The 26312-nt window shown below is 40.8% G+C and overlaps 1 protein-coding gene across 9 annotated transcripts in view; it reads right to left on the bottom strand.

Moving 5' to 3' along the window:
* kmt2cb (lysine (K)-specific methyltransferase 2Cb) overlaps positions 1–26312 on the bottom strand; it is a 100550-nt gene that overhangs the window by 5563 nt on the left and 68675 nt on the right. For 3 of the 9 annotated variants that reach the window (XM_081375412.1, XM_081375413.1, XM_081375418.1), the window contains 30 exons: positions 24335–24512; positions 23589–23693; positions 22648–22695; positions 21491–21628; positions 21368–21400; positions 21136–21285; positions 20334–20478; positions 19952–20184; positions 19623–19696; positions 18773–18976; positions 16036–17895; positions 15599–15915; positions 13822–15494; positions 12844–12955; positions 12662–12728; positions 12367–12430; positions 11919–12151; positions 9367–10926; positions 9092–9283; positions 7464–7631; positions 7152–7293; positions 6692–6833; positions 5020–5198; positions 4761–4897; positions 4136–4340; positions 3554–3693; positions 3136–3237; positions 1849–2992; positions 955–1091; positions 713–843 (listed from right to left, as the gene is read on the bottom strand). In XM_081375412.1, the coding sequence (XP_081231538.1) occupies positions 713–843; positions 955–1091; positions 1849–2992; positions 3136–3237; positions 3554–3693; positions 4136–4340; positions 4761–4897; positions 5020–5198; positions 6692–6833; positions 7152–7293; positions 7464–7631; positions 9092–9283; positions 9367–10926; positions 11919–12151; positions 12367–12430; positions 12662–12728; positions 12844–12955; positions 13822–15494; positions 15599–15915; positions 16036–17895; positions 18773–18976; positions 19623–19696; positions 19952–20184; positions 20334–20478; positions 21136–21285; positions 21368–21400; positions 21491–21628; positions 22648–22695; positions 23589–23693; positions 24335–24512 (10013 nt within the window). The remainder of the gene's footprint in view (positions 1–712; positions 844–954; positions 1092–1848; positions 2993–3135; positions 3238–3553; positions 3694–4135; positions 4341–4760; positions 4898–5019; positions 5199–6691; positions 6834–7151; positions 7294–7463; positions 7632–9091; positions 9284–9366; positions 10927–11918; positions 12152–12366; positions 12431–12661; positions 12729–12843; positions 12956–13821; positions 15495–15598; positions 15916–16035; positions 17896–18772; positions 18977–19622; positions 19697–19951; positions 20185–20333; positions 20479–21135; positions 21286–21367; positions 21401–21490; positions 21629–22647; positions 22696–23588; positions 23694–24334; positions 24513–26312) is intronic. The other 6 variants (XM_081375414.1, XM_081375420.1, XM_081375415.1 and 3 more) reach the window with 5 other exon arrangements.

Here is a 26312-nt window from a genome sequence, read left to right as displayed (position 1 = left end):
TTATGAAGCAACGAGAATACATTTTGTGTAGAAATTTTCATAAAGCTAACGGATTTCATCAAAAATATTTGACTTTGTGTTCCGAAGATGAACGAGGGTCTTACGGGTGTGGAACAACTTGAGGTTGAGTAATTAATAACAGAAATTTCATTTTTGGATGAACTAACCCTTTAAGCCCTGTCCATACTTCCAGTGACATGCAGCGACAAAATTAATTTCACTAGAGAACTGGCGATTTCCAGCGACACGAGCAACAGTGAACATTGGCGACAGCATGTAGGTATGTCCAGCGTATTTAGTTTTTTCCTTAGTGGGAACGCCCACTAGCATCCCCACCGCCAGCCACTTTCGACATCCAGCAACAAAGTTGCTGGAAGTGTGAACAAAGATTTACTGTTGCTTTGTGAAATTTCACTTGCGAAATCTAGTCATTCCAATAGGAATTTGTGCGAGTGGGAGTTTCGTGTGAACACGGAAAAATTGCCTGCGTATAAATAAACATAACGTAACAATTTTGCTTGTGTTAAAATTGGTCATGCAAATTCACCGCACTGACCAACAGAAATCTGCTCGGCTTGAAAGTGATTTCTGTGTGAGCTGTGCGTCACACATCTCTACGCGAATGACAATGGACAATGAACCTGTTCTTGCACGCAAAATTTCACTGAAATTTCGTTAATGTGACCACACCGTAATTTTTCACAATACTGACCTCTCATGATGGGGGAACGTCTGCAACTCAGAACGAGCGCTGCCAGATGGATTGATCGACAGTGGAAGCACCAACATGGGATTCCGTCCATAACGGAATCGATACCTTGAGCACGCCTCCACACCCGGCAGCTACAACAGTGACATTTCACAAAATGAGCGCATCGTAACAAACTACATAACTGGGCATTTCACTTTACAATATACAGTGAGTGATATTAAGGTTGTAATTATTGTAAATACCGATTCGGCGATGCGGGTAACTGCTGAGATGGTAAGCCCAAACAGGTCCTCTCCCTTCAGATAGACAGGGAAGAGTCTCAGCATGCCCGTCTCAGCCCTCCTCTCAGCCACGGGCCCAAGAACCTTGTCCCAGACTCCTAGAGCACATAAATAAAATGTGAATAAAAAACAAAAAACATCACACTGCTGTCTGTCAGGCAGTAGGACTGATGTGATTATTTTAAACTTTTAAATGTGGTTTACACAATTGATCGCATTGAAATTTAAATTACGATATGGCATAGTGCAATTATTGAACCTCAAAAAGCTGCAACTGAAATTGTTTAAATAAATATGAGGTCCCTAGGCATATTGGGGCAGCTTTGTTTTGTCCTCTACTACACATTCAGAGCACATGTGGGGCTCATAATAGCGGGTTTTTTTTCGGTCTCAGGGTGATTGGCAATATGTGCACAGCAAAAAGACATCTGAGTCCACTTGTCAGTTCAGTTACAATGTGAATGCTCAAAGAACTGGGTCCTTTTACACAAATTGAAAGCGCTTTGATTTGGTTCTTTTTAACTGGACTTTGAATTGGCAGCAGATTGTGGGCAAAACATTACTTGGTTTGGAGACAAAAGGCATTGCTTGCAAGTTTGTAGTTTTTTTACATCCCTGCTGAGCATGAAAGCTGCTGTTTAAATGGGATTTTATATCTTTTTATTCTTTTGGTTTTGCTATTTTAACTGTTGTTTTAGGTTGAATGTTTATCATTTCGAGTTTTTTTAAATCAAATGTAGGACTTTTGAAGATGTTATTTAAGAACTGCCCAAATACTGTATGTCCATCCAGTACCCGCGGGAACCCTGTCTGTTATTATATCGGTATATGTGATGGAGAGTGTGGGAGCTGTACCTTTAGCAGTGGTGTCTGTTAGCACCAGATCCTCATAGCCCTGCTCAATCACACGGATGCTGAATTCGGGACGCCCCTCATGCTCTTCAACAGAGCAGACGTACCGGCAGCGCTTCTGACCGTGCCGCATGCTCCAGTAGAGACGGCTTGCCTCATAACCTGGTGGATAGATGGCCGTAGACGAGTGGAAGGTGGACAGCAGGGCAGGTGGCAGCTGACCCATTGCATGGAAAAGCAAACTCCCCACACGGAAAGTATGTCCACGCTCAGGCTGCTGCACGGCCGACGCTAACTGTCGCAGTTCATCGCGCTGTATGAAGACACGGCGGAACACGGAGAAGCAGCGCAGCTGATGTTCTAAGTGCAAGCCGGCTGCAGCGCCGGCTCCCCGTGGCCGGTGCTGGTGGCACAGCATCGTCTTATCCTTAAAAAACGTACAGCCAGCCTGCAGGGCGCAGGTGAAATGGTAGATGTTGAGGCAACGCAACCGATGGCAGCCACTAGTGGCGCCTAAGCGCTGGCAAAACGCACAAACCACCGTTTGACCACGCTGACGCGCCAGTTCCACATTGATCAGGGCGCCGGATTGAGTCTCATAGACTTCAGAGGACCAAAGGGCACAGTTGAGGTGCACCCAGGTGTCCAAGTCCAAGTTGAGCAGCCTGGCGGGGCCATCCGTCATCCCATCGCCAATTTGTTGGCAAAAACAGCAGCGGCGCCAGTCACGGGTGGTTGAGCACGGCCGCAGAGATGAGTTGAGCTGCTGCAAGAACTCCTCAACTTCCGACTCTTGGGTGGTAACTTTTGGTACTGCAATGTGTATTGTCCATTTTCGCCAGCGCAGGCCTTTCCACCGTTTGCCATGATGCCACGGTTTGTCTTCCACGTGGCCCTCTGAATGCGGTTTCAGCTTAACCGTCACTTTAAGATGGCTCTCCGATATGCTCTCAGGTTTGGATTCTGTCTTGATCGCTTGACCAGCTGGGTTAAAAACCGCGTGAAGGTTCGGAGAGGGAGGGGATGGCTTGTGCTGGAGTTGGGCCAGGCAGTGGACATCCAGAGAGGACATGTTGTTGCTATACTGGTGCTGGACTTTAGAAGGACTCTGTTTCAGAGCACTTTCAGAAAGTAGAGCAACAGATGTCTGGAAGTACAATACAGAAACATGAAACATATGTACGACATTCATCATGTGTAATCAAGAGGAATTCATCTATCTGTTAAATAAAATCAGCCATGCTCAGTCTCAAAGCTGTTTGCATATGGATTATGACTGAGAAAACAAACCTTGGTGTCGGTGTTCCCATTGGACTGAGTGGATGATGAGTGCAGAATGAGACAGCTATGACTACAGAACACCAAACCCCCATCAGAACATAACTGGGACTCCTGGGAGAAATCAGAGGATGAGACGTTGTAATAATGTAACTTGCTTCACCTCTGAAACAACTTTCCTGCTGATGTCACCAAGGCCATTCATTCTATTGGTTAATGTTAGCCAATAGCAAAATAACTATTTATGCATTAGCATTAGTCTGGCCTCATTCTGACATAGAACGTCCACAATAATCCAATCAATTCCCAATCAATCAAATTAAGTCACACTTTACATTTCACATGGAAATATGTCAAATTTTATAAATAAAATGGGTTGCAAATGCCTTTTTGAATACATTAAGGGCAAACAAAAATCACATATTCCTACCTGTGCTTTGCCCTGCCCATCTTTGTTCATTTTCCTCACGCCATTTCCCAGGACTACCACTTTACATTGTTGACACCATTGTTGCCTCTGTCCTGGGCTGCCCTGTCCCTTCTTATACTGCTCTCTGCCACCAACAACACCTGAAAGAGATCCACAGTTGTCAAAAAACAGAAAAAGTCATCCTTCCACCAGCTCTGATTAGTGTAAAAACAGCAATTACACAACGATAATAGACAGCGGTGTCATTTCCCTGTAATGAATGAAATGTAATCTTGTACTGAGGCTTTTAATCTGATTCAGTACATTCATTAAGTGAGTATCTGACACAGATGAGCAGACTTCAATTGGATAGTTCAGGCCAAGATCACTACTGTGTTTAAGTAGCTTCCCCAATCGTTCACAAAATCAATAGTGATTTTCTGTCAGTGGCTGAGCCAGACACAGACATAATACTGCACATTTAGCAACTGATGGATAAACAATTAGATCACAGTCATTTTAGAATGATTTCTGAAAGATCATGTGACACTAAGAGGTAATTATGACATAAGACCAAAATATGGATAAGCAGGCATTCCTCACCTTTGTTATGGTTGTGCTGTAGCTGGTAAGGCGCTTGCCGTGTGGGCCGTGGTCCATTCGGCTCGTGAAGTGCAGAGGCTAGACGTTGTGCATCCACAGAGGTCTTGATGGCCCCCATAGAGCCCGGGCCACTGCTGACCTCATAGCTGCTGGGGATCTTCACACGGATCAGGTCAGCAATGGCTGCGACAACGTCAGTGATGTTCTGAAAAAGCATAAGGAAACCACACAGTGAGGAATGAGAGCAGTATAGATATGTGTTTGCTGATGCAAGCAACACTATTCTTAGTACACATACTTAAGAGTTGAGGCAGCAAGTTTTTTCATGGCAAAAACAACTCACATTTTCTTCAGAAAATGTAAAAGTCTAGTTATTTATACCATTTGTACTCACTCCAATCCCACTGACTTCTTGTTCTGTGAATTTAAATTATCTGTCAAATCTTGTGTCAAAGTGCCCCATCTTTGCACCCATTCTGCGGTATGGAAATTGTTGTACTTGTTATTCCATGTTTGTTGTACAGTGTTGTTTTTTATGTACTGTTCTTGTGCTGTCTATCGAAACAAATTCTGCAGGTACCCCTGCAGAAACAAATTTCTCTGGTAAACCAACAGTGTTTCTCACCTCAGCAGCAGCTGGCTTCAGTGTGATGGCGATGGACACCAGCCCAGTGTTGGAACCATTTTGCACCGATCCAAATGGAGAGCCGAAGAACACAGATGAAGGCTCCGTCTTGACCTCTCGTAACCTGACCTCAGAGCCTTGAAAATAAGAGGAATAAATAAAAATGTCTTAATCAATCAAATCCACTGTGGGCACTCAGCAGCACCCAGAACATTTGTAATTTTGTAATTGTAGGCACAAAAGGGAATGAGCTAGTTACCTTTGCCCCTAAAGACAGGAAACATTGGAATTACTGGAGACAGGGCTGGAGATGGAGGTTCCTCCTTGACCAATGAGAGATCAGGATAGCGACTGATTTCCATGCCAACGACACTCTCTGGGGAAGAAGATGGGACAAAGCTGTCTGGGGTGTCTCTGTCTTCACAGTGCTCCTGTCCCCTGTGTGTACGAGAGAAATAGATTGGTTACATTTTAACTGAGAAACTGAAAATAGACTAATGTGCAGAAATTAGAAAATACGTAATTCAAGATATTTGTGTGCCATGTTTATACACAATCACATTTCAAAGTACTGTCCACTATTACCTTTACGCACTTTTGATAGCTTTGGAAAATTAAACTCCTTAAAAAAGTTTTCATCTGTGTTAAAACATTTGCTCTGCAATAAAGACCTGATCAAGGCCTTGATCAACCTTTGAGTGGATTTTGGTGTAATAATGATGATACAATTTTACTGATTATGACACTAAATTTATTATAGAGGGAAGTTTAAAGGTCTGGGTAAAAGTCAAGCCAAAAATAGAGAAATGTCAACTTTCAACACTGCCTTTAATTAAAAGTAAACAAATTTTTTTATTTTTCCTGTCAACCCTAATGATAATGAGCATCTCAGGAACCGCACTCCAGTGGTTCAAGTCTTATCTCTCAGGTAGGTCCTTCAGGGTATCTTGGAGGGTCGCATCATCTAGCTACTGGGGTGCCTCAGGGCTCAGTGCTTGGACCACTTCTCTTCTCCATCTACATGATGTCACTAGCCATTCAGAAACATGGCTTTTCCTATCACTGCTATGGTGATGACACACAACTGCCAATCCCATTGCGGCCAGAGGATCCGAGGGTAGCTGCTCACATCTCTGCCTGCCTAACAGACATTCCTTTCTGGTTGAAGGACCATCACCTTCAACTCAACCTTGCCAAGAAAGAACTGCTTGTGGTTTGGACCAACCCAACACTTCATCACAACTTCTCCATTCAGCTAGGCTCATCCACCACAACTCCTTCCAGGATAGCCAGGAGCCATGGAGTTGTGATTGATGATCAGACCACATTGCTAGAACTTCCTGGCCCTGCAGATTTTCCTTATACAACATTAGGAAGATCAGGCCCAAGCTCTTGTTCTATTCAGACTGGACTATTATAATGCTCTCGGCAGGCCTTCCAGCATGCACTGTCAAACCTCTGCAACTGATTCAGAATGCTGCAGCAAGAGTGGTCTTTAACGCGCTAAAGAGAGCACATGTCACGCCTCTCTTCATCAGTTTTCACTGGTTGCCAAAAGCTGCTCGCATCAAATTCAAGGCACTGATGTTTGCCTACAGAACAACCACTGGCTCTTCACCTCTATACCTAAACTTAGGAGCTTACATTCTGCAAGTGAACAGCACCTTGTGGTGCCATCCCAAAGAGGCACAAAATCACTTTCACAGACCTTTACCTTGACTGTTCCAAGCTGGTGGAATGACCAGCCTAACTCAACCCGAGCTGCTGAGTCCTTAGCCATTTTCAATAAACGGCTAAATATGCATCTTTTTCATTAATACTTACACTTTTTATTTCTATTCTATCTATTTTTTCTATTTGTTAAAATAAACTTTTTACATGCACTGTGCTAGACTAACTGTAATCCCAGTTCTCGGTATCCGTGTACTGACCTGAGCTCTTCCTGGTTGTTATGAGGTGGGGTGGGAAGAGAGGCCGGCACATTCACAGTTTTGGGCCCCTGAGCCAGTGCTCGAGCCAACAGCTCCTCCTCAGCCTTAAACTGCAGCGGTCGAGAAAGCAACCCTTTGGTGACTGTTGAAACAAATCCCCCCCAAAAAAAACAGCCAGCGTCAGTAGTGTATTTTTATTAGCTCCCATTGTGCATTAGAAATATTATGTTTTGTGATCTAAATTTATTTTTGTTTTGGGCTACTACTACAAACTGCTACGTTTCTAAATGGCGGCGTTTTTTGGAAGACTCAATACTGACCAAAAACGATAAATATGTGATTAATGCTAAAAATCACTGGCCAAACCTATTATCTCTAGTCAAGCGTAAACAGTTCATTGGCCTGTCCATATCTAGTCAAAATGATCACTATCAACATCAAATTCAAATTTGCCACTCACCATCATGTCCAACAATGACACCACCTTTGCTGACAAGCTCTTCTGTTGTGGCAAAGCCATTGAGCAACTTCTGCCGTGCCACTGGAGGAGGTGTCGGGGGCAGGGAGGCAGGAGGAGTGGGCGGGTTGCTCAGGTTATTCTGCTGTAGAGAGATACAAATATGACTGACCATCTGCACATCTCATAAATGAAATCTAATAAGTGAAGTTTACTGCTGATATCACGAGACTTTATGTAAGTAATAAAAGTGATCGCTTGATGTTTCAGTAGCAAATGTAGTCATGGAGTATTTTATTAGCTATTCTTAATTACCTTGTAAATCAGTTGGGAGTAATAGTCTGAGACACCGTCCAATGAGGCGCTTCCAAATGTGCCCGAGAGACGGCTCTCTCCATCCAGCTGTCCGCCCCCATAGGGCATGAAATGGGCAAAGTTCACCCCCACCAGAGGCTCCATTAGGGGCAAGAGAGAGAGCTGCTGCTGCAATGAAACAATGAGACAAAAAGAGCAACATATGGGAAATGGGAGATAAAGGTCATGTTTGAAAAAGCGTTAGAAGAGAGAAACCTGTGCTACCGAGGTCATATGTAAATGTAAAAAAACGGTCAGAAACCTGACAACTTCTTAAGTGATGAGAATTTATTATGATAAAAGATAAAATAAACTTAAAAAATATTTTAAAATATTTTGTCAAAAATAGTATTGTTTCTGTTAAGTGTATAGTTAGATCAGACAAAATAAGGGTGCTTTTTCAAGAGGTATGAAGTATGTCAAGTATGTGTTCATCAAGGCTGTATTTATTCAATCAAAAATACAGTAAAAACAGCAAATGTGAAAGTTTTCTGTTTCAATATATTTTCAGTAAACATTGCTCAATAAATATTTCTGATTATTATCAATGTTGAAAACAGCTTAAATTTTTTGTGGAAATATATTTTTTTCTTAACTCTTGAATATAACGTTCAGGAGAACAGCATTTATTTGAAAAATAACTCTTTTAAAACAGTTTAAATGTCTTTACTGTCATTTCTAAATATCATGTGTCCTTTTTAAATAAGAGTATTGATTCCTGTTTTTTTTTTATTAAATTGTCATATTTAAAAAAATACACATGCAAATAAACAAACAATTTAATTTTGATTGAGAAATCTTTATTTTCAAAAGTCAGGAGCAAAACTGCTGTAATTGGCCTCAGATTCCTCAATCATAGAGCTCATTGTCTACACCAGTGACTTTCTTTCATGTGATAAGCGTTCAAAATGTTTCACAGCACCATCTTCCTTTTGTCATGAGTTAATTTAGCACAGCCTCTCTGTAATCATGTCTGCAAACATTCTAGATTCATTTTAAAACTGCATGTCAAAATTGTTATAACCTACACACATAAATCAGACCACTGTGCATAACTAAAGAAAAGTTTCAGCAATTAAACAAGTTTAAGTTACTGCAAAAAATTACTTTTTAATTAGCATTTAGTCCCCCCCCCCAAATAAATATCTAGATATCCTTACAAAAAGAAGATTATTTTACAATATAAAAATACCTTCGTAATAAGACTTTCAAGAACACAGGTTTTTTTCAGCAAGGACGCATTAAATTGAACAAGTGACAGTAAAGACATTTAAAATGTTACAAATTACTTCAATTTCAAAAAGTTTGATGTTCTTTTGAATTTACTATTCATCAAAGAAGTACATTTAAAAAATCACGGTAGCACAATTAAGTAGCACAACTGTTTTCAACATTGATAATAATAAGAAAGTTGCTTAATATAATGATTTCTGAAGGATCACGCTGACACTGAAGACTGGTAATGATCCTGAAAATTCAGCCATCACATTGCTAAAAATGCTAAATGATAACCAGTATAAAATTAGTCAAAAAAGTGGAAGTAAATACGACCCTACTAGACTGAAAAGATTAAGGATTTTGCATCTTACCTGTTTTAATTGGGTCATCACTGTCTCAGTCGAGGAATACACTGCTTGACTCTCATCCTCCTCTTTCTTCCTCTTTTTACAGCGGGGGGCGGGTCTGTCTCCGCTCTTGGGTGCCCTCTTGTTCCTCTGTTTCTTCTTGTCCTCTGGAAGTAATGGTCCAGGGAAATCAGGGTGGTTTGAATCCGAGAATGTCTGTGGGGAAGGGAAAATAACACAGTCATGCGTTTGCATGTTTCATGTTTTAAAATGAAAATTAAGAATCCTTAATCACTCACCCCACTGCTATCCATGGAGCACTGTCGCAGAAATGCTTTGCTGTCCGTGGATCCCTCTTCCTCTGACCTCAGACTGTCTTCAGACCTCTGGTGAGGTGGAGTCCTCTTATTCTTTAGGAGGTGTTTGAGGAGTTCATTCCCAGCTTCTCCTTTCAAGCTGTTGGCTGGACTTTGATTCGCATGATGAAGCATCATTCCTTCCCTCTCTCCTTCTACCTTGACCATGCCTATTCCTATTTCCATTTCCATTCCCTTATGTCCATGACAGTCACTCGCCTCCACCTTCTCCAATTTGATGTTGGAGAGGATCCTGTCATGCATCTCCTGATGGCTCATGGTCATCTCTGGCCCTCCACCACAGCTGCCTTCAGAGAGCTGGCGCTCCAGCTCAGAGTGCGGCTGGCTGCTCATGGAGCCTGGTGTAGACGATCCAGGTTGGGACATCTCGCAGAACTCATGGTCGCCGAAGACCATTGGGTTCCTTGTCGGTGTGGATGACGTATCTGACACGCAGGGTGTTAACGGGGCTGTCAGGTCAGAGTGAGGTGTAGAAGGAGCTCTCAGTGACTCACAATCATCATCTTTCTTCTTCTTGCGGTTCCTTTTCTTCTTACCCTTCTCCTCCGGGATGATGTTGGAGTACAGCTGGATAAGTGATGGACCGGGAACTGGAAAGTTTGGAGGCAAGGGCGTGGGTCCATCCATTGGAAATGGATGCCCTTGAGCTGCATTTTGAGGCATCATATTTGGCCCAGGATATCTCTGAGGTCTAGCTTGTGCCTGGACAAAGTTAGGCCCATGGGGTGCTAAGTTCTCAGAAGCAAATCCCGGTCCCATTTCCTGAGGGAATGGACCGTTACCCATCATTGGTCTGGAAGGTCCTCCAATGAACCCTGGTTGCATGCCTTGTTGCTGTGGAAATGGTGGCCCTTGCATCTGCTGCGGCATTCTGGGTGGCTGCATGAAGTCCTGCGGTAGGTCCTGGTTGTAAAAAGGCATCTGGGACAGGGCCCTCATGGTACCATCTTGGCAGTTAGGAACCTGCTGTTGCTCCATGCAGTGTTTCACACGCTGCCTTTCCACCTCCTTCATGAGCTGAACTCTTTGCTTCTCCTGCTGCTCCCGTAGTCTCTCCTTGCGCTCACGCTCCTGGAAACTTTCGCTAAATGGGTTGGTATCATCGAAATTCACGTGAGGAGACTCGCCACCTGCCTGCCCCTGACTGGGCCTAGCCACTGTCGGCTGTGGAGGCTGTGCCTGGACTACTTGAGCAGGCATTACTCCTGGCATTTGAGGTCCTCCACTAGGAACAGGTGCACCAGGGTGCCAGCCTGCTGTGTTGGACACATTAACTGCATCTGGTTGGCCAGGGTGAAGCTGAATGGGCATCATGGGACCCATCATAGGTTGGTTCATGGGGGGCCCAACTGGCATCATGCCAGCATGAGGCTGCATTGGTGGCATTCCAGGCATCACTGGGGGCTGCATGCCACCCTGTTGCTGCTGTTTAACTCTGTACTCCTCTATCAGCTCTGCATGCTCCTTCTGCTGCTTGCGAATCTAGAAAAAGCAGAGAAAAATCTTTTTAAATTGGACTGAAACATTTACAACATGTACTTGTCCCATTCATTCCAAAATGTCCTTGAACTTACAAGAAAATGTCACAAAGTTTGAGGGAGATTTGAAAGATAATGACATGACATCTAAACTATATATAATGTCAACTGTATATTAGAAATAATATACAGTCAAAACTACTACTCTTCATTAGACATTAATTGTTAGTAAATGTAATAGTATTTCTTGCATCAGAAATTGTTTTTTTATAGAAAATTACTTTTTCAAATTGTAAAGACCATAGCTGAACCACAGATTTAAATGATTTACATTTTTCTTGGAACATGTTCTGTCCTTGATTACTGCAAAAAAAATCTTACTTTATTAAAATTCTTTATTTGACTATTACAAAGGGAAATAGTCATACAAATATTTAAGGATTCAAGGAATTTGTATTCACTTGTTAAAACATTCTGAAAAACTACTGAAGGGTGAGAAGATTAAAGGCCTGTTCACACCAAGGACGATAACTATAACTTTATCTATAACTACAAAGTTTTAATAATCGTTTTAATTTTATGATAATAGGGTAGTCCACACAACCACTATAACAATATTGACACACGTTGTAATCACTCCCAGAACTTTTTTTTTTCCATCTGATGAACGATAAAAACATTGACAGCTAATCAGAATCCACCTTACTTTAAAAAGCTTGAACATTTAAATTGGCAGGTTATCATGCATTAGCTAGGATGCTAATATATTTATCATTATAGTTGTCTTTATAGATATTGTATAAGTGAATAGTTCTTTGTTAAAGGACAATCATGAAATGTATTTTAAATGTACTTTTCAATGCTTTTTGGGATTATCTTATGAACTGAGAAGTGTTTTAATAGGTTTAGTTTTCAGAAAGAGTCCAGAGACACATTTAAACAAATCAGCTCATGAAGATAAAACCATGGATGACTGATATTATGTGTGTGCTTTACCTGTTCCAGCTGTTTCTGCACAACCCCCTGCTGCTCTGTCACATGTTTCAGCTGCTCTGCGTCTTCTTCAGGAAACTCCCGTCCTGCTTTCTTAGCAGTTCTCTGCTTGGCTGACAGGGCCTTTTTTGACTTTCTGTGGGCCCCAATCTGCTCCTCCAAATATTTCTGCTGCATCTGAAGCAGCTGCTGGGTTTCCCTGAGCCAGTCCTCATACTGAACCTTCTGTGTGTCATCTTAATGGGGGAAAGGTTGGAATTATTAATTACTGGTTTAAAGAGTACATTTTTGTGATTAAAGGTAAAATAACATTTAAATATGTTCAGTAAATGCTTAATCTGGAATTACATTACACAGTATACATATTCATATTCAGAATGTTTGCCCTATAACTGGAGGATAAACAGTAAGAACTGTATAATGATATCAATAATTATTACGGGCAACTTACGGGCAAATGCTGTTCCAAAATTTGGGGGATTGGGTAGTGCCATTTGAGGAGCAAGTTTGCCATCCTAAATGTAAGATTTAAGACAAAATGACACAATCATTATGGACTTGATCTGCACACCTTTTATGCATTGATTAAGAAAGAAATTATGAGAAATGCTTTGAAACTACAGCTGAGAATATTACACTAAATGTGTTTCTAAAGGAAAAGTAAATTAGCCAAAACATTTAATAAGCAAACACGAAAGCGGTGGAGGATGTGTAGACCAGACGTTCTAATCTGCAAAGAGTCTCACCTGTCCAGCCAACTGCATCGGAGATACAACTTCATCAGGGCCAGGTAGCGCCTGCCCTGTCTGGACACTAATTGGGATTTTGTGAAAAGGGGAATAATGGATGAGCCATTAGTGCACATGCACATACACACTGAAATAAATCTAATAATATTTCAGTTAAACAAACAAGACTATAAACTCACTTGTTTACGACCATTGAAGTCATTCCCATGTTGTTCTGAACCATCATTTTATTGATTCCTTTCAATGCAACCATCTTTGCCTTCATTATGGGGTCAGTGATAGCATCGAAATCTGAATAAATCATTAAAAAAAGTATGCACATTTATGTAAATTATAGTCACATGTATATAGTCAAAATATGTTTCTTACAAAATATAACGTACAAATATATAAATTATTTAGCTTGGGATAAAACATACAGAATGCATTTTAAATGATTATTTTGGGTTATATAGAAGTAAAACTCTATTGACTGTATCTGTAGCATGCTACTAATTATCACCGACAATAATTTTAGACCTCAGTTTGTAAAAACAGTCAAATCAAGGTTTATGGGGCAATCCTACAGACTTTAATTATAAGTGCATTTCTGTTAATAAGCTTGTTTGAAAAAAAATTAAAACTGTAAAAACATGTAAATGTATAAAAATGAGTTCAAATTATTTTCTGTGGAAATGCACAACAGGATGCTGCCGGAATATTCCTTTAATTACATAACTTAGTTTTGTTTTCTTTAAGAAATTTGATTTTATAAGGTTTATGATGTAAATCACAAAAATGCATTTGACAGTACACATCAGGACTAGAAAATTGTGCTGGAATAACACTGAACACTGTACTTTGTGTTATTTTAGTTTCATATATGTAATGACATGAAAAATGCTTTTTACTCAAATGCCATTTACTCAAAATTACAAATGTAATTACCAACAGACTGAATTTCCAGGCAAGCAGCAGTTCAAAACTGAATTTACCAGTTTGTAAGCAAGTAGCAAGTAGTTCTATGTGTACACTGAAACAGTCAAATGTTGTACAATGAGTTTCTTATCTTTTCAGTTTCTGACCAGCTGTTTACTACATGTAAAACAGAGAAAGGCCTAATCTTGAGGCATCAAGGAAGAACAAAAGTACATAGTTTTATATTATCTAAACATTACCTATGTTGGGAAAGAATGAGTCACTGGAACGTTGTCTTATCATCGCTTGCATTTGCTTCTGCTGTTGTTGCTCCTGTCTTTCCTGATCCAGGAGATCCTGGAGAAGAAGTGGCTGCTCCTCCAGAAGCAGTGGTCTGTTCAGAAGACCTTGCTGTGACAACATTGCCTGTTGTGTAAGAATACTGTGTTGTTCCCCTGAGAGTACAGCATCTTTTTGATCCATACCGAAAATATGGCTTTGCTGCTGTTCCTGAATGGAGCCCGGGACTTCTAATTCACTTTCGCCGTGAGAAGACACCAACGATTGGCCAATACTGATGCCAGAATCCATCCCCTGCACTGAGAAGTTTCCTTGCTCCAGCATAGAACTACTGAGTGACACTGTAGCTTCCTGATTTGGAGGGTTGCTTTGTGCCGCTGACTGACCACAGTGTTCCTGCTTTAGTGATTCACCTTCTGGTTGTACATTGACCAGCATACTTGAAAGCACTGGAGTAGCATCAGGGTGAATTCCAGTCTTTGAAACCTGTAAACTGGCATCAATATCACTTTCAAAGCCCGCTTGATTAATGGCAGCACTATCATTTATCTGATTCTTACAAGAAGTGTTTTGGGACAAGCAATCTTTAATTCCATTTTTGCTATCCTCTGTTTTCAGAGAAACCAACACTTGATCCTGAGGAACGTCTTTACTGATGTGACCTTGAGACTGGGCAGTTTTGTCCACCACTTCGCCACTTGTAGAACATGATGATGAGGATGCGTCATCAAAACTTTCAGTCTTTTTCTCAGCTTTGGTCTTTTGGACATCAGACGTCTCAGGGTGGTCTTCCATAGGATCACTGAGATCCAGGTCCTCACTAAGATCTAAATCAGCATCAGCATAAGCAATAATATCAAATTTACCAGATGTTAAGAAGTCATCTAGATGCAGGTCATTTGTTTCAAGATCCAAGTCCTTTCCATCGTCTGGGTCAAGATTTAGGTTCTCTAAATCGGCATCAACAAGGTCCTTCACCTCAACATCTTCAAGGTCCTTCACAGCAGATTCATCAGTATCAATTTTCTCCTCGGGTACTTCATTTGAGGATAAAGGGACCTCATCATTTTGTACAGCAGATGTAGCAATATTTGTGAGTAAGGGAGCACTGAGAGTCTCATTGGAAGCAGGTTGGCTAATAGACCTTGTCAGGGGGATTTGTGGATGTCCAGCTCTCAGCGGAATATTGGCCTGCTGTAAATTACCCAAGCTCAGAGATGCCTGCATCTGTGTAACAGCTACCTGAGACTGATTCATTGTTGTGTTCATTGTCTTTGGAACCTGATTGAAGGGGAATCCCATTTCTTGGCCCACCAAGAAACCTGGGGGTCGTTGGTGTGAGGGCGATTCCATTCGATTTCCCTGCATAACAGGTGGTCCAAAGGGAAGCCGCAGTCTGTTATCTGGTGCTCTGTGTCTCAGTTCTATGAAAGCCCCCATAATGTTATGCTGTTGCATGTGCATGCCACGAGGTGGCAAATGTGAGGTTACTAAAGGGCTGCAACCTATTGATTTTCCCAAGTCCATAGACATGGATCTTCTCATCTGTGGATGAGCTTCAATTATTGAGTCCTGCATCTGATGAGGTCTTGGAGCTCCCATAGGACCTTGGACACTAGAAGTGAGGGGCATCCTAAAATCAACAAAAGAAGATTACCATTTTTGCATTTTTGAACAAATGTAGTCCCTTCATTAATGCAAAGTGCTACAAGTTTGGTAATATGCAAATTCACCCACCTTGGCCCAAGCTGCCTTATATTTGAGTCAGCATCCCCAGGAAACTGTGGTCTAGGAAAGTGGCCTTCAGGGAAATGCCCCTGCTGATCCCCTGGGTATGGCCCATGAAATCTCTGAGGGGCTCTTACAGCTCCTGGACCAGGATATGGTGGTGGTGGGCGATTAAAAATTTCATTCTGCTGGCCTGTAGACTCCTGACTCCAGTGTTGAGGGGTTCCTGGAGGCATGGACAGTGGATGATCCTGTACACCCTTGTCTTGACGTATGGCACTTTTCTGCTGTTGCTGTTTGAGGATTAGCTCTCGAATACGCTGACGCTGTGAACAAATTAATGGTATGTGTTAATTGGTGTTGTACAAATTATACATTGTAACTGATATAATGCACCTCATTGAAAATAAAACCATCTTAAATAAAGTAATAAAATAAAACAACACCTGTCTGAGTCTTTCTTCTGCTTCAGCAAGTGGTACTGTTTGAACTCCGGTGTTGGGCTGCCCCATGGTGTGGGAACTGATACTCTGTACTAATCCTTGTTGCTCCTTATTTTCTCCACACTGAGAATGGGGAATTATGGCGGCCTGCTCAAAGGGGTCATGGATGGGAGTCTGATTAGGTTGACTGGATAGCTGCTGAGATCTGGTATCATCTGTCATACCTAGATGTTTGAGGGTCTGAGGTCCATGTTTTGTTGGACTGGCAAATGTGTCTTGCATCAGCACTTGAGGAGAGAATGGATCTTGATTGGACATGGGCCCAGGTCCCAATCCCTGTCCGACACCTCCAGGGTGAGGTGTTTGTGTTAGATGTGCACATGAATCATTAGGTAATAGCTGGGACCTTCCCATTGACTGTGCATGATGATCAGGCCCTACCAACCGTGGCAGTACAGGAGATTGACTAAAAGGATCAGCAGTCCTTTGGTGACTTGGAGACTTGGGGAACCGGTCTGCCATTCCTGAGCGTGGGGTCCCAGGGGGTTGTGCATAAGGGTCCATTGACATAGGGGACATTATGGGGTTAAGAGTCTGCTGCTGAGAGGGTTGATTCATCATGACTGGATGGCGAGATGTAGGCTGCTGAGAGTAGGGTTCAGGGTCATGTGGTCTAGGTGTGCCTGGCATTCTGGCGTAGGGATTAGAAAACGGAGATTGGGCAAAAGGGTCACTCGAAGGTCTTGGTGTAACAGGTTGTTGTCCATAGGGATCACACTGAGAATAGTCTGGTCGAGGAGTAGAGGGTGCTCGAGCATATGGATTACAGGAAGGCTGGCGTGCAATTGGTCCAGACTGAGGAAATGGGAGGGTTTGGGGCTGCCGTGAAACCCTCTGATTTGCATAGCCATCACTTACTGCAGGACGTGGAGTGAGCGGAGGCTGTGCATAAGGATCATTATGTTGATTCTGAGAGAATCCCTCAGAGGAACGAGGGGGCATCATTGATCTTTCAAAGGGATCCCCACTTACTCTCCGTGCATGCATAGCTGCATATTGTTCCTGAGCCTGAGGTGGCGGCATAGGGGTTTTAAAGACCTGGACGGACCCCGATTCATTGCTGCCTGGGATAGGAGTGAGTAAAGGACGAGCATAAGGGTCTGAGAGTATCATCCTGCCTTGAGGCATTCTCTGGTAGGCTTCCTTTCTCACAGACACCCTAGAGAAAGGATCATGGCCTGGGGAGCCAACAACATGTCTTCCTTCCAAAGTTTGACTTGCTCTAGGAGGGCACATAGGCTTGAGAAAAGGATCTGTAGCTCCTGCTGGCCTTGGAGTGTCTGGGGGCTTGGCATATGGATCATTACATATGGCTGTTGGAGAGCCAATTGGCTCCGAAAGACCCCTGGGAGATTTCCCTGATTCTGAGTTACGGCGTGGAGTTCCCTGACCAGTTGGTGGTGGTCTGGGTGTGCCTACCATTTTGGTGTAGGGATCCCAGGGTGAGGATGGTCTAGAGCCAGAGGAGCTTGGGGAGAACATCTGAGGGGATTGAGGCTGAGATCCCGAAGATGGGGGTGGAGGATGAGGGCGCAAAAATACATCATCAGGAGAACATGATGTAGGCGTGCCAGGCAGCTGTGACTTTGAAACCCCATTCTTTGAACTGAGTTGCTTGGGAGACATGTTCTCATTGTTAGAATGCACAGAGACGGGACTCTTCAGGCCACTGGAAGAGTCATCCTCAGATTGGCTGATTGATGGGAGTTGTTGCTGCTGCTGTTGAAGTTGTTCATTCTTCACCTGCTCCAGTTTTTGTGTAGCTTCAATCTTAGCTTGCTGCTTACTTTTCTGTCTCATTTGCTGCAACAATAAGCGAAAATATATATATTCTAATGATTAAATAGTAAGAAAATGTACAATTTATGATTCATTTAAAATACACAATGCAGCACAGTAACAGTAAAAATCTTGTAATAGTAATTAGTGAGAATTAATAAAGTATTTTTATAAGAACTTGTCTTTTGTAACTGTTTTGAGGGCCTTTTACTTAGCTGCTGTACATTACTTAACCTACTACTAGGTTTTGCTGAAGTAGCCAATTGAAAATGTAGAAATTTTCTAAAATTACTCATATCATGGAATAACCACAGATCATATCGCCCACCAATAATTGTGTTAAATAATCGTGATTTAAATATTGACCATAATATTTGTGATTATGATTTGTGCCCCATAATTGAGCAGCCTATATTTTTCATTTGATCAGTTTATTTATTTCTATGCAAAAGAGAACACAGATGTAATTAATTTGTTCTGAGGAGATCTTGAGATGTGTGAATTTATGCTTGAAGAACATGACGTTTCACAAAAGTTTCATATTCTTTTCTGCCCTCTGAAATAAATGCTTTAGTAGAGTTTATTTTGAAGGTCACTTCTGCAAACATTTCAACAACATTAAAAACTGGAGCTCAAAATGCAGCTGTTGCAAACAGTTTCAAATATATATAATATATTATTTTGTGGTCCACAAAAGGAACAGGTACACAGATTTGGAACAACATGAGGGTGAGTAAATTAACATTTTTATTTTTGGGTAAACTATTCCTTTAATGTAGATCTACCATGACAAACCCAATTTTAGGACATCAGGGTCCAGTGGTATGTTTAGTCTGTTGAGATAACAGTTTACAAACTGTCATTTAGCCATTTTCCAAACACAAACATATATTAGACTTACCTGTCTAAACTTCCATTCTTGTTCATGTTCTGATTCCTTGTGCTTCAGTGGATCTTTGAACAGTAACTCTGGGTCCAGTGGTGGAATAGCAGGATCAAACTCTTCTAAAGGCTGCTGGGGCTGGGTCGGCTGCCGCTTAATGGTCTCGTTGGACATTTGGACCTTGTTAATGCGTAGGGCTGCCCTGTTATCTCTGGCCTTTTGCTGTAAATGGTATAGTCGGGCAGGTTTGATATAAAAGAAGACCATTGAAATTCAATGGTTGTATACATTTGCTAAAATGACATGGTTTTAAGATTAATTGTCTAAAAGCTTTTTTATCATAATTTTAAGTCGGCCTAGACTCCTTCATGTCAAGGTAATGTTCCCTTTAATCATATCTTTTTTATTTTTTATTTATCTCTCAGACTGTAATGAGCTCCTAGGGCCCAATTTATTCTTTTGACTTTGAGCAACACTAAAGTGTCCCTATAACCAGCTGAAATAAATTCCATGCTGGTTTATGCTGTTTAGTGGTGGTCTGATGCTGCTCTAGAGGGTAGACCATCATAGCCATGTTATTAACCAGCAAAATGTAGCAGGTGAAGCTAGTCGACAAACCAGCACACCAGCATTCAAAACACTGCATGTGCTGGTTCACCAGCAAACCAGCTACCCAAAACACAAAAACAATTAATGCTGCTCTTTTCTGTAATTGATTCAAAAATTTCTATCTACATTTTGTAGACCCTCAAAAGCCAAAGAGAGAGGCATTTTACAGTGCTGCTGAACTATAAAGTACTTTTTGTCATAGCATAATAATGTGATGATGATGTCCTCATTGTATTACAGCTGATACTGTGCAACTTACCACATATGGAGCCCGGTCCTGTGAACTTGCTTTTCTCCACAGTTTTGCGATTTGTTTCACTCGTGTTGACCAATCTGTATGGTTATAACATAAAAATAAAATGATCTATTAGAAGACTAACAATGAGACACATTAAGAAGAGATGGTGTCATTTAAGTTCAACATGTAAATCAAAATAGATCTTATTTACTTTAATATATAATATATCAGATTACATATTAAATATAGTAAAATGGGCTGCTAATGGAAATTCATGTTTATTGTAACATTGTATTTTATTGATTTTCAAAGCTGCATTTGACCGATCACTTTAAATTCTCTTCGCAGACCTGGATATTCCTCCTTGAGGTTTGGGAAGTTGACATTAGTGTACAGGACGGGTGCAACAGTGGCAAGTTCTCCGAGCATTTCCTCTTTCTCCCACTTCAGAGTGCTTTTCTGTGCGGTGGACATGGAGTCTCCCTCTACCTCCGAGGCAGCGGCTGGAGCAGATGCAGAAGATGACCCTGTAGCGGACCACGGACCAGCAGTCTCCTGCGCTATCAGATTGAACTTCCTGTCCCTTCACAGTGGATATGATAACAGTCATCTAAAATCCTTATTTTATCTAACTAGGCCACAATATTTTTACCTACTGAACAAGAACATGTTACTGCAATTTAGATATGTGTGGGTGTGCAGTTGTCTGAAAAAAATATACTCATAACTGACCTAAGATTGTCTGAGAAAGGCATGCGCTGCATTGAGGGGATATTTCGAGCCATATCAGGCCCTGTTCCAGGACCAATCGAGGACTGTGAAAACTCCTGTTTGGGTTCCATCAAACCATTCATCACTGGCATTCGTGAAGACATTCCTGTACAAAAACATATCAACACAACTGACCAACAGTGCATAAAACAATGCCTGGCCTTCAAGATTTATCACAACGTTATATGTCAGTTTGGTTCACCTGAGAATGAAAATCTTCAGAAAAAATGCCTTTACAGTAATGCACTTGAGGGATTATACAAAACTGAGTTGGTACAAAACCCAGAGCATTCTGGTAAAGGTGAAATGTGTGATTTTTGCACAACTACCATCCCCAACAAATTACAAAAACAATAACTGCTGCCAAATAGGTTTCTTGAACTATGCTTCTAAACACACGTTGAGAGCAGTAGTTCCAAAAAAAAAAAAAACTTTGCAATGCTGTTTGCGAATATTCATTGGAACCATGGATTGGCGAATCACTGAAACTTTGTTGGAAACGATGGAACTTGCGAACACAGTTAGCTAACAATGCTTAATGGGAAATGCACCCCTGGTGGGGATACTCAAATAATTCAGATTTTTTTTTCATACTCTTTTAGAAGTCAACTTATGAATGTCACATTTATAGTTGTCTGTGCAAATTCAAATCAATATGGGAATGTTTTAACATGGAAAAAATGACACGCATCATAGACAAGCATTACTGTTAGTCTCAACCATATCACTCAAGCATACCATTGATTATTTTCCTACAACAAACCTGAGTTTGGTTGGGAGGGATGTAAACCATGGCCTGGGGGACCATGCAGGGTTTGAGCTCCCTGGATCTGTTGATGCATCTGAGGAGGTTGGCTGGTGCTGGGACTCAGGACAGCTGAGAAGAGATCCTCCACATCCTTCCCACCAAGCTCTGCAAGGAAACAGGTCTGTTATTAACAACACAATGACTTAACATGCTCTCTGGCAGTTGGTGCTTTGAGTATATAACCTACCTGGTATTTTGTAGAGTCTGCTGAGTATTGATTCTGTATGGCAGAAAGATTCAGTGTTTACATTTAGATGTGTCAAGAACAAATATTACTGTTCAACAATGCATACATTTGTTATATACAGACCATCAGTGACCATCTTGTCCAGTTCAGGGCTTAGGATGCCATCCAGTGGCTCCTCGGGCACCTGACGTGGGTAAGTTCGGCCTAGATGAGTTTGAGATGAGGCAGATGCATCTTCTGTTAAAGGAGCAACGTCCAGACCTACACAAACACATATACAGAAAAGCACACAAATATTGTCACGCTCATCTCAACAAACAAAACATGCCACTGGACCCTGATGTCCTGAAATTGGGTTTGTCATTGTGGATCTTCAAAAATTGAAGGAATAGTTCACTCAAAAATAAAAATGTTAATTTACTCACCCTCATGTTGTATAACAAAAGTCAGTGGGGTCCAATGTTATTTTGGATCCCATTGACTTCCATTTTACAAACAAAAACAATTTATGCATTCTTCAAAAATATATTTTGTGTTCTCTATAAGAAAATTATATAGGTTTGGAATGACAATAAGTGAGGGTGAGTAGGTGATGAGAGAACTTTTTAGGTAAACTATCCCTCTAACACTGAACTAAAACTAATAAGCAAAACTGGACAGGAGCAGGTTGTGGATCTTGTTATCTGCCGTCATATCTGCCATGGACAAAACTGAATAAACAACTTAGTGCTGCAAATAATTCAACTAGAAATATAACTGTGGGCTCTGAGGGAGTTCATGTGGGCTCTTCCTCCAAGGCTGCTTTTACAGCAGGGATGATAGCTCAGCATCTTTCACAAATTACTGGGTTGATTCCTTTTCATCAAACCAAGGACTCAGTGGATCTCAGAGGAACAGAGCACCTATCTTTCACTTATACATTCAGAAAGAGGCCCTGACTGTTGTTCATGGGGGGAAGGCCATTCATCAGTGCCTTCGGTTTTCTGACATGCCGGTCTATAGAACATCTCAGTTCAGTACGGGTATAAAAGAAGCATCCTTGACCACATTCTGTTAATCTAGCACTGGATTGCTACTGACTGTCCATTATGGGAAGTTTTACTTAGTGAAACTAAATAGACTGCAGATACATAATGGTTGGATTCAGGTGCAGTAAACATTGTGAGTGATGTGTCAACAGTCAAACAGTAACAGAAAAGTGCCATTAAAGCCAAGCAAAAGGGTGTGAGAGAATAGAAGAAAAAGAAAATAATCAAAAAAACATGATCATGAGCTCTTACCAAATGGTGAAGGAGAGTACTCAACTTGGAAAGGGCAAAAATCAAGACCTACAAAGACCCAAACCAAACACAATGAGGGATCAGCACAGTGAAGAGAAAAAGAAAGATTCTGCAGATGATTCATACACAATGTAAATTAAAATGAGCTAAGAATGAAATATGGAAATGCCAAGAAAATTAACACAATGAAAAGACGATCTCTTATAGGTTATTAAATATTTAGATATTAAACATTTTATTATATATTTCAAACAAAGTTTGTTTGGTGATATGAACATCTGACTGTACACTATAAGACATTAGAGGTGTATTTCTGCTGTAGAGTCTTTATGGACAAAATCCTACACGTGTACAGTTGTTTTTGCCGCTGACCTGTTTGCATTAACATTTCTACGAATGACAGCGTTTACCTTGTTTAAAATAATAAAGTTCCACCCTACAATGCAAATGACTTTTGTTAAACACCCCATTTGGGTTTGATTTATAAATAAATGAAACGCAAGTCTTTCTCCATTTACCGAGAAATGCATACTGCGCTTTATTGTATGCGTGTGATAAAGGGAGATGTTTATAAATTACACAGAACAAATTAAAAGAGTTATGCGTTAATGTGCTAACGGCGTCAAAAATAATTAACGCTGCTAAATAGATGGCATGTGCCAACGTGCTACGTTTGACAACCCCAAAAAACGTAACTTTTGTATGAACATTCATTAACATAACATTTTATATCAGTCATCTAAGCACATGCCTTTATTTTCACTGGGTTTTTAAGATTACGAGAACATTATGAACTTATGAAGTTCCCATTTCAAAGCAGATTCCCAGACACCGACAATATTAGAGTTAGAGAGCTGGACCCCATTAAAGGGGCTCATCAGAACAGCAAACATGTGCTGTCATTTCTTCTCATATGTTTAGAGACAGTCATAATGGCCTACCGGGCTCCTCTGTTTGCTTTCCAATGTTATCAGAAAACATTCCCAGCAGCTCTGTGTCTGATTTCAGCTCTTCGGAGAGGTCCACTAGATGCTCCACAGAGTTTTCTGTGGATGCGGATAAAGCAGGAAAGTAATTATAAGGACCTAATGATTGTAGTCACGTGTGTGGTACGAAGCACACGACGCAGGAGATTCAGAGAAACAAACAGTCTTTGATAATAAATCCAGGGAGAAACTTAGGAGAACACAACTACGTTAAACCATATACTATGCCGGACAAAGAACTAAGGAAACTATGGGCTTAAATACCCAGAGAGTTAATTTACAGGAAAATAAACTAAGGATTAATCAGAAACTAATGACCAAGGAATACGGGGCAAAACGGGAGCAGGGAAAACTAAACCAAATTACGATTAATCTAAAAAGACATAGACATAAGACTTTTGTACTCCAGGAAAATGGTCTAAATTGTTTAGACACATTTAAAGTCAACATGAAATTGCACTCTCAAGTCAGAGTCAGAGAATCCGCCAGCACCCATTCCAACAATGTGTGTAAAGAAAGTAAATGGGGTCTTTTTAAATTTCCTATTGACTTCATATACATATAAATATGTTTATAAATCAGACTGGGTTTGAATGTCAAATGGAAAAAAGACACAAACAGAAAGAGACAAAAAGGCTGCAACAGGCCGTGTGTGTGTGTGTGTGTGTGTGTGATTGCGCCAGTAGCTGTGAGAAACGTACGTGCTGCTACTGCTTTACTGGGCAGCGGTGCCGCTGACACACTGAGTGATGCGTTTGACAATGGCTTCATCTGATTGGCCGTGAGCTGTTTCCTGTCTCGGTCATCTTCTAGCAGCCGTGTGGTTTCCTGTCTGCTCTGTTTGCTCTTGTCCAGCAGGTCTTTCCCAAAAAAAGCCTCCTGTAAGAGAAGAGATTGTGAGAGTACTTCAGTATAAAATGTGCAAGGTGACTGATTTGTCCATCTAGTAAAGATGATATGGGTTTTAAAAAAATATGGCTTTCATAAATTGAGCAATAACTGTTCAGACTAGTGGTCAACCATTATGGGGTTTTTAATGTTGAATGCTGATGCCAATATCTAGAGAGCATCTCATGGCCCATAAAATGCAGATACTGCATAATACAATTTAATGACAACAAAACGGATTTTGTTATAGTACAGAATATTGACTTGTGTTAATCAAACAAGTGGATTTTTTTTGGTCAATATGACCTTTTGTTTTTTTAAAAACATTCAAATTCAGACCAATCTGCAAATGAATCATTCAGACTGATTCATGTAAACTGTTATTGGCTTTAATTACAAGAAATTAATAACTTTATTCATGAAGGATGCACTAAATGAATCAAAAGAGAATGGTCATATTAATCATTAAAGACATTGAGTAATGATGTTGAAAACTCAGATGTTCAATCAAAGTAATAAATGACATTTAAAAAATAGATTAAAATAGAAAACAGTTATTTAAATTGTAATAATATTTCACAATATTGTTGTTTTTATTGTACTTCTGAACAAACAAATGCAGACTTGGTGAGGATAGAAGACATTGAATATTATCAACATTTAATATATATATATATTTAAGTATTTGCATGATTCATTTTCTAAATGTCATATTTCCCAGTGCTGGAAAACACAACATCGCTCATGTCAAAGACAACAGTATCGCGCTTCGGATGATCATGACATTCAGAGCGAATCTTCTGAAGAGGAATACTCGAATCACACTGTGCTGTTATCATTTGTAATGAAAGCATTGTTGATAGAGTATCTTTTCTGGGTACAGTGGATATTTTCCAGATGGCTCTGTGTTTGTCTGAGCTGACTGTCTGGCTCTCGTATGCCGTTACACTGCACTGACTGTCACGTTATGGGAGCCCCTCAAATGAGCTCATGTTTCATCCCGTCTCGTACTACTCCAGCGCAGTCCCGCAGGACGCACAATCTACGAAGACACACGCCGCTGCACGTGTGCACGGCAATAACAGGAACAAGCATGAAAATATCGTCCGTAATACGACTTCCCAACACACCGCCTGTTCTGTCATTTCAGTTCAGCTGACCTGACAGCCTCCAGCTCTCAGGAACCTGCCTGGCTGAGACATTAAAAGCCTCCATTTTCAATAATTGATTTGAAGTGGCTCTTCTGAGAAGCACCTTTAGGGTGGATTTTCTCAGTGTTGATGCAGGAGCTAGCATGAACAGCTAGCATTAGCTCAACCATCAAATTACGTCATTCCCACCTCATACATTCTTGGTTTCTTGAGCTGGTCGATATGATGGTCTAATACAACGTGTGACGGTATCAATTTTGCTGAATCTTTTATACAATGGTAAATACATTTGCGCAGCTATCAGTGTGCAGACCTGCTTTATGCTATTTACACGTGTGGGTGACAGAAACATGAAGTAATATGAAAATACAAGGCAGGATGGGTCGCAAATAAAGCAATATTAAAGGGTGTTGATAAGTACAGCAAAAGTGTATTTGTTTTTACATGTGCCACATTAGAGAATTCAACTGATGTGTATATCAGCTTTTTAACTTTGAAAGTGGCTCATTTAATCCAAATTTAGAGTCAGAATTATTTGCTTAATAATAGTAGTTTTACTGATTTGAATCATTGTTTTTGCTTTTTTACTTGAACAATGGTGAGTGGTTTATTCATTATTCATATTCATAAATCTTTTTTT

This window comes from Scardinius erythrophthalmus, assembly GCF_964197995.2.
Source record: "Scardinius erythrophthalmus genome assembly, chromosome: 9".
NCBI classification, from domain to species: domain Eukaryota; kingdom Metazoa; phylum Chordata; class Actinopteri; order Cypriniformes; family Leuciscidae; genus Scardinius; species Scardinius erythrophthalmus.
The sequence above is the reverse complement of the archived record's forward strand: the minus strand, read 5'-3'. Positions and strand labels throughout refer to the sequence as shown.